This window comes from Arvicola amphibius, chromosome 10 (assembly GCF_903992535.2).
Source record: "Arvicola amphibius chromosome 10, mArvAmp1.2, whole genome shotgun sequence".
NCBI classification, from domain to species: domain Eukaryota; kingdom Metazoa; phylum Chordata; class Mammalia; order Rodentia; family Cricetidae; genus Arvicola; species Arvicola amphibius.
The window spans coordinates 71,780,372-71,789,674 of record NC_052056.1 but is presented as its reverse complement, the minus strand read 5'-3'; the positions used below and the strand labels follow the sequence as shown (position 1 = coordinate 71,789,674).

General features: G+C 44.6%; 1 protein-coding gene across 1 annotated transcript in view; it reads right to left on the bottom strand.

The window, feature by feature from the left end:
* Positions 1-4,710: 4,710 nt before the first annotated feature.
* Liph (lipase H) overlaps positions 4,711-9,303 on the bottom strand; it is a 49,415-nt gene continuing 44,822 nt past the window's right edge. The window contains exons 12-13 of the mRNA XM_042055827.1: positions 6,171-6,344; positions 4,711-4,789 (exon numbers count right to left, since the gene is read on the bottom strand). Of these exons, the coding sequence (XP_041911761.1) occupies positions 4,711-4,789; positions 6,171-6,344 (253 nt within the window). The remainder of the gene's footprint in view (positions 4,790-6,170; positions 6,345-9,303) is intronic.

The window sequence follows — 9,303 nt, the reverse complement described above, 5'->3', positions numbered from 1 at the left end:
ACACAGACACACACACCATACACACATGCACATACAAGCACATATCACACACACATACTACACATGCATATGCACACACATACACACTACACACATAAGCAAACACAACACATACATACACACATGCATACATTCACACACATGTGCACCACACACCTACACAAAACACATACACATACCACACACATATGCACACATACATATCACACATACACACTACTACATACATAAACACATACCACACACACATAAACAAACACACATATGCACCACACACACATACACACCACACATACCTCATACCACATACACATACATACACATCACACACACACACACACATGCACACACATGGCCACAGACACACCCCACACATCACACACGCGTGCGCATCTTCGTAACTGAGAGAAGGGTCCTAGGGCTCTCTTTTCTCTAGACTTGGGAATAGTGCTGTTACCCCCAATGGGAAGCCGAGTTCAGAGAGACTCGCCAAGAACACCAGTCAACAACGTCACCAGGTCTACCCCATCACTCACACACACCAGAGAGCCAGAGACAAGCATTCCTGGAGCCCACTGGCCAGCCTAGCCTAATCGGTAATCCTCAGGCATCAGGGAGAGCGTAGGCCAGCGAGATGTTCATCAGTTAAGAGCGTGTGCTGCTCTTGCAGAGGACCCGAGTTCAAGTCTTAGCACCCACGGAAGGCAGCTCACAACCACCTATAACTCCAGTTCCAGAGGCTCTGACACCAGACACATAATTAAATATAAATAAAAATGGTATTTTTAACCCACAAGGTGGACAGCTCAGGTGGAGGAATGACACCCATGGTTATGCTGGTCTCCACATGGACCACAGGTACACATGCTTCCATATGTAATCATGAACACACACACATACCTGCATATATCCCTTCTTAGGATATAATTTTATTAATGTACATTTAAAAATAGCAGTTTCGAGGAGAGAAGAAATAAACAACCCTATTTTGTGCTTACAGTTCTGGCAAGGAGCCCAATCCTATGTCAGATAGACCATTGCTTTGTGCCTCTAGCAAGGTGGCCCATGATGACGGGAGCACCCAAGGAGCATGACTGCTCATGCCATGAGCCAGAGAGCAAAGAAAGGAGGAGACTGGGGTCCCCAAGTGCTCCTAGAGCTGTTGCCCAATGAGCCGAGGACTTCTCTGCAGTTTTTACTTCCTAAAGGTGCTGCTAGCTACCTCCCAAGAGCCCATGTGCATCAGTGGAAGAAGGAAGCATTCAAAGAGCTGGAAGAGGCGACGTGCGCTGTGACCAGAAATGAGGTCTGAGCTGACGCCCTGAAGAGGGGACACAAGGGCAAAGAGCTGAGTGGTGAGTGGCAGAGACCTGGAGGAGCCGAGAGTGCACACAAATTCAATTGTGTCATTCATCTGGGATTCAGACTGATACAGAGACAAAGATGAAGGAGGAAAGAAGACAGGCAATGGTTCCCACTGCTCAGTGCTAGTATAATCCCAGCACCAGGGAGGCTGAGGTAAGAATATTCCAAGTTCAAGACCAGCCTGAGCATCATAGCAAAACCCTGATGCAGGAAAGCAATGTGTCCAGGAAGGAGAAAGGTTTGAGGAAGAGAGTTGCCACCCCTCCGGCTCCCTTCACACGCCATCACCACTATTTGAAAGCCATTGCAAGTTGTCTCCACTCCACAACAGACTTCCTTTCTTACCCATTCATTCACCCACCCACCCGTTCATCCCACAGCAGCCCCCAGGGTCTACATCAGCTCAGTGCTGGGGCCCCAAGAGTTTGTAATTTGACAGAATTTTCCATTCTTGACATTCTTGTTATTTCAGCCCTCTGGAGAAAAGGGAAAGAGGACAAAAAGTGGCCATGCTAATATAGGACCAATAAAAACCTCTGAAATCAAAGGCCCTCGCCACGTCCATGGTCCACAGTGGATGAATCTGAGTGTGGCCAGGTGCCGCTCCTATGGTGAGAGTGTACCAAGCCTTCCTCCACCCAGAGTGCGGCCATGTCTTCTTACATAGAGTGGACTCTTGCTATGTAGGAAAGCCTAGAACATGTGGAGGACAGTGGCGGCTGTTCTTGATTGTCAACTTGACACCATCTGGAATTAACTAAAACCCAAATGGCTGGGCACACCAGGGATAAATTTTCTTTCTTGATTAAGTCATCCGAAGTGAGAAGACCCACTTTGAATCTGGCTCTTTGAGTTGAGAAGATCCACCTTTTGTCTGAGCCACACCTTCCACTCAGTAGGTATAAAGAACATGGAAGAAGGAAACTTGCTTCCTTTACGTGTTTGTTCTCAATGGCAAGTCCCGTTTCATTCCCTGGCATTGCAGTCTACTTTTTTGGCATTCTGACATATACAGAAGACCAGCTGAGACATCCAGCCCTGTGGACTGAACTACTGGGACTCTAAGACTATGTTGGTAGACAGCCATTTCTGGAATAACTGGTCCATGGTCTATAAGGCATTCTAATAAATCCCCTTCATATATAACAATATAACATTTTATATATATATATAAACATATATATATAATATAATATATAATATATATATAATGTTATATTGTATATATGTATATATATGTATAATATATATGTATATATTATATATATAATGTTATATAATATATAATATATATATAATGTTATATTGTTATATATATATAACAATATAACATTATATATATATAAAATTTCTGTTCCTCTAAGAACCCTGACTGATAAAGGTGCCATGATGTTAACTGTCGGCGTGACAGAAGTTAGAGTCACCTGAGTAATGTACCTCTGGGCATGACTTTGGGGAGATGATTCCATTACTGAGGTGGGGAGACCTGTCCACTGTAGGTGGCACCATTCCCTAGTCAGGGGATCTGGACTGTATAAGTGCTGAGAAACTGGTCCAGGGAGACGGTTCAGTTGGTCAAGGTTCTTGCCTCTAAGCCTGATGACCAGATTCCGGGAACCCACACACTGGAAGGAGAGAACTCACTCCCACAAATTGTCTTCTGCCCCCCACATGTGTGCTGTGAGATGTATACATGTGTGTACGCATAAACACACAACACAAACTAATAAAGTGTAGTAATTTCTTAAATGCAGCAAGAAGTGGAGCTGAACACTGGCAAGCCTACCTTCATCACCCTGGTTCCTGACTGGCTGAGATGGCCAGCTGCCTCTCAACTCCTCTACCTTGATCTCCCAGGCACGATGGGCTGTACCCCTGGATTGTGGGAGAAAACAACCCTTTCTCCCTCCAACTGTTTCTTCCAGAGCATTTCACCATAGCAACAGGAAAAGAAAAACCATGTGGATTTGGACCCATTTGCTCACGGCGTCCATTTCTTTGCAACATCTGGGGCAGCTGAAGGAAGAGAAGCGTACCGGGTCTATGCCACCGTCCCGACCTGGTCATGGCTGTGGGGTGGGTGGTAGCCACCTTCACACCAGGCACCTGTACCCCCTAACTATCCTACTGTCATTTTCCCCTCTCTGTCCCTGGTCCTCTGGGACCTCTTAACTTGAAGGCAACTGTCATTCAGAAGTACTCAGAGGTCGCATCTGTCTCCAGGGAGGCCTCAGGAGACTTCCCGAAGGTTCCATGCAGCAAGAACTGGGCCATGCTTTGCATTCGCAGCAGCAGCACGAGTGAGAGCATGTCCCAAGGTTAGCATTGCTGGGATCATGCACAGCTTATTTTTATTTTGCATCTTTGCATCCTAAAGAATTTTCTAGCATAATTACGGATTAATCAGCAGACAGGAAAGAAAACATTCCAAAGGATTGCTTTAAGTAATGTTGTCTGGGGCTGAGAACAGGGCTCACTGCACCTAAGGTGTTCAATCCCAGGGCAGAAAAAACTATCCTGTAATGGCCACGTCTGCAACCTCGGCAAAATCAAGTCCATTTATTTCTCTCCAGCCTCTCGCTTTGCCTGGTCCATGCGCGATGTTGCTCCTGTTTCTTCTCCTCCTCCCTTCCACTTAGTGCCTGGTCTCAGTACAGACTGTGGGGCTCTAAGGCCAACCCACTGCCTCTGGCCATCAGCATCACTTCAGAAAAGGCTGGAAGCCAGAGCCTTCTTGCCATTCCAGAGCCAACAGTCCAGGAGCGAAGCAGGGGTTGAAAAGGAGAGGTTGTGTATCTATACGTGAGATATGGCTAAGCTGTATCAAAATGAAAACATATTCACATTATGGACTCAAGGGATTTCCCAAACCCTTCCCAGACTGGCCTTCCCAGTCCATAGGTCCCATGAGGTAGTCCGGTTCGTTCTCTTCTTCACACCGGATGATGGAGGATTGGGAACGAGGAACACAGAAATCCAGTGAGGCCTCTGGCCTTCGCTTCACTCCCAAGAAGCCTGATCCATGACCCTGAGGGTGTATATATGACAGGCAGCAGAACTGACAGTCCAGAACAAACAAGGCCCCAGGATGGGGCCCAACAGAGCGCTCTGCTGTCGGGAGCCCAGCTATTTCTGTCTTGCCCTAGTTAGGGGCTCCCTTCCCAGTGCTGTTTCATAATCGCTTTGTTTGACATTTTGTGATGTGACACTGCCGAAAATAACCTTGGGGTTTTTTTTTCCATGCTTTTGGAGTCTTCAGGATGAAGTAGGGTGAGGCAGCAAGAGCCTTAGCAGTAGGGATCCTGACGTCACCGCTGCCCACGTGTCCTGCAGGAGTTACCCCTGCTACTTGGAGCACAGAATAGGTTGGAAGAATGTCTCAACATTTTCCAGAAGGACAAGATCATACCGACACAGGTGAGGCCTGGGGAAAGCAAAGAGCCCTGTTAGTGAACTGTCAGAAGCCCCCTAGTCTAGGCAGGAAAGTCCCCTGATAGGGGGGTGGGGGTGGAAGTGGGGTTGCAGAGCAGTTGCTTCAAACCAACAGGCAGATGGCTAGGAACGGCAGTTGCACCCAAGAAAGCAGGGTGTGGAGTCTCGTTTAACTCTATTCCACTCTTTCTTTTAAAGATTTATTTTATAGCCCGGTGGTGGTGGTGGTGGTGGTGGTGGTGGTGGTGGTGCATGCCTTTAATCTCAGCACTCAGGAGATGGAGGCAGGAGGATCTCTGTGAGTTCGAGGCCAGCTTGGTCTACAGAGTGAGTTCCAGGACAGCCAGAGATGTTACACAGAGAAACCCTGCCTTGAAAAGAAAAACAACAGCAACAACAAAAAGGATTTTATTTTATTTTATGTGCATGAGTGTTAGGCTTTCATGCATGTTGTGAGCATGCCATGGGCATCCTGTGTACCCGTGGAAGTCAGATGAGGGCATCAGTTTCTAGATGGCTGTAAGGTACCACAAGGGTGCTAGGAATCCAACCCAGGTCCTCTATTCCACTCCCAATCTTCCCACCTTTACTTTGCAAGTGCTGGGATTAGAAGCCACCACTCCCTGGTTCTTCCTTTTTGTTTTTGAAACAGGGTCTGGACAAGTTTCCCAGTTTGTCTTGAACTCCTCAGTCCTTAAACTTTTGATCCCCTTGACACACAGTCTCCAGATTAGCTAGGAATATGGACCTACATTACCAGGCCCGGAAAAAAATTATTAATCAATTAATTAAAAGGCCCTGTTGTAAGATACAGTGAATACCTTTTAAAGAATCTTTTATTGCTAAACATTTTTTAGTACATTAAATTTTTGTTTGTTTTTTGAAACAGGGTTCCTCTGTGTAACAGTCCTGGCTGTTCTAGAACTCACTGTCCTTGAACTCACAGAGATTCGTCTCCCTCTGCCTACTGAGTGCTGGGATTAAAGGTGTGTGCCACCACTGCCTGGCACAGTACCCTAAATTTTTTTTTCGAGACAGGGTTTTGCTCTAGTTTTAGAGCCTGTCCTGGAACTAGTTCTTGTAGACCAGGCTGGCCTCGAACTCACAGAGATCTGCCTGCCTCTGCCTCCTGAGTGCTGAGATTAAAGGTGTGCGCCACCACCACCCAGCAAGTACCCTAAATTTTTAAGTAAAAGAAATTCATCATTTTGAAATCTAAGGCAGGAGAATTGCCACAGGTTTGAGGCCAGCCTGGGCTACATCGTAAGACCCTGTCTCATAAAGAATGGAAGGAAGGGAGGGTGGTGGGTAGGAGGAAGGACTAGAGAAGAAAGCTAAATAACGGGAACTTGCTACGCCTGCTTGCGGCTCACCTGTCTGGATGCGCCAGCGACCTCAGCTTCACTCGCAGGACCCTGAGCTTGTACTTTGGGCCTACCACAGAACCTGTGGAGAACAGCAAGGACATTTCTGCAACTTTCTCCAGATCTTGATTAAATCTTGCAAGCAGACTCACTTGATGGTACTTCTGAAAGGTCGATGGCTCACTGGAAGGAAGAAAAGGCGTTTCAAAATGATTGTAGATTGCTAACGAGAGAGCTGCTTCCAGCCTCCGCGTCTACCCAGCAGGTGACCCTTTGGTCCCTCTGCCTACACAAGCTGACTTTTGTGAGCGAAGGCCCCTGAGTCTGTAGGACTGCCTAAATGAAGCTACTGACCTCCAAAAGTGACACTGGGTAAGCGTGGTACTCTGCCTGTCTATTGTGGTTAAGACGGTGTCCGAATCTCCAGCACATCCCCACAGCTGCTTGTGGAGTCCAGGTTCTCCATGTGACAGAGCTTGTATGCGGCCATGCGGAGATGAAACCCAGCTCAGAGTTCTTCCAGCCCTGCCACACTCCGTGAAGCCTTAGATTCGAGTGGGGCTGGGGTAACAAGCACCTGTGTGATGTCCTAATCCCCATCTGAGACATGTGTGGAGCCAGCCCATCGCCCCAAACCCAGGTTGCTCGTCAGTTATCTGTGGCTTCCTTTCCCAGATTCCCAGGGGAATAAGAACAGTGCTGAACCTCCCCAGAGAGAGATGTCTGAGGACCACCGGGGTTTCTGATTATTATATATTTGATGTTACCAACAAAATTGGGATCATCTAAATTGAGTCCAGACATTAATTCTAACTCCATATTCTTTCACCCCTTAAAAATGGAATGTAAAAGAAGCAGTAAAGATGTTAAGGCTCCAACTTTCTCTCCCTTTCCCTCCCTCCCAATACTGGAAATCAAGCCCATTGAGCCATTCATGCAAGCTGTCTGCCACTGAGCCTCCCAAGTCTGCTTTTGACTCCTGTCTTTGAGATGGGATTTTACGAAGGTGCCCAGCCTACCTTCAACTCACTCCCTGGCTTAAGTGGTCCTTGAATTTGCAATCCTCCAGTCCAGCTTTGCAGATACTACAGGTCGTACCATGATTCCTGGCTAAGGTCATCTTCTTGTGTTTGTCTTTTCTCTTTCTTAAAGTTTAGCTCTTAATGGACAATTGTTTTTAGTTACATTTATAATTTATCTGTCTGTCCATCCATTCTTCCATGATGGAGGAGTGTCTATGTGTTACTTTCATTGATTAATAAAAAAAACTGCCTTGGCCCTTTAAGAGGACAGAAAATTAGGTAGGCAGAGTAGACAGAACAGAATTGTGGGAGAAAGGAAGCAGAGTTGGGGAGACGCTTCAGGCAGTTGCCATAGTGAGTCGCCATGCTTCTCCTCTCTGAGATGGACACAGGTTAAGATCTCTCCTGGTAAGCGACCACCTCATGGTGCTACACAGATTACTAAATATGGGTTAAAGCAAGATGTGAGAATTCGATAATAAGAGGCTGAAACAAATGGGCCAGGCAGTGTTTAAAAGAATACAGTTTCCGTGCAATTATTTTGGGTAAAGCTAGCCGGATGATGGCAGGACACAGCCCCACCGCTCCATCTACACTTCCATCTATTTATTTATCTATCTACCCATCTATCATCTGTCATGTATCTAACCATCCATCCGTCATGTATCTATCCATCTAACCATCTATCATCTATCATCTATCTATCATCTATCTATCTATCTATCTATCTATCTATCTATCTATCTATCTATCATCTATCTATCTATCTATCTATCTATCTATCTATCTATCATCTATCTATCTATCTATCTATCTATCTATCTATCTATCATCTATCTATCTATCTATCTATCTATCTATCTATCTATCATCTATCTATCATCTATCATCTATCTATCTATCTATCTATCTATCTATCTATCTATCATCTATCTATCATCTATCTATCATCTATCTATCATCTATCTATCTATCTATCATCTATCTATCTATCATCTATCTATCTATCATCTATCTATCATCTATCTATCATCTATCTATCTATCTATCTATCATCTATCTATCATCTATCTATCATCTATCTATCTATCGTCTATCTATCATCTATCTATCTATCTATCTATCTATCATCTATCTATCTATCATCTATCTATCTATCTATCTATCATCTATCTATCATCTATCTATCATCTATCTATCTATCTATCATCTATCTATCTATCATCTATCTATCTATCTATCATCTATCTATCTATCATCTATCTATCTATCATCTATCTATCTATCATCTATCTATCTATCTATCTATCATCTATCTATCTATCTATCATCTATCTATCTATCATCTACCTATCTATCTATCATCTATCTATCTATCATCTATCTATCATCTATCTATCTATCTATCATCTATCTATCTATCATCTATCTATCTATCTACCATCTATCATCTATCTATCTATCTATCTATCATCTATCTATCATCTATCTATCTATCTATCCTCTATCTATCTATCTATCTATCTATCTATCCAACCATCTATCTGTCATGTATCTATCCATCTGTCTGTCTGTCTAGCTCACCCTCTTTATCTCTGTGTACGGTGCACACATGCATGACATAATATAGGTGAGAGGACAATTTGTGGGGGAAGTTGGTTTTCTCTTTCCACCATGACAGGTCATCAGGCTTAGAAGCAATTGACTTTGCCCACTGAGCCAACTCACTGGCCCGAGGCCTTGATCTTAATTGAGATGTGAAGGCAAGAAGGTAAGGCCAGGTTGGACTACTTAGTGAGTTCAAGATCAGCCTGGGTTATATGAAGCCCTGTCTCTGAACAAGCAAAAAGATATTTTAAAATTCAAATTTAGGGATTCACACTTGATCAAGATTCACTTAGTAAAAATTAAAGTTCTCAGGTGCATGTAAGGAAAACATGAAAGCAGTTGCTGGCATGAACACATGGATCTGGTCAGATCCCTGTTCTTCCTGCTTCCTGTGTGTGACCACACAGTATCTTCCAGACCCCTTAGGTGCTGTGTACTCTGAAAGTCAGTATTCTAGGTCAGATCTGTTCAGGTTCCCTCATCTTAATCCACAGTCCATACATCTGAGGCTA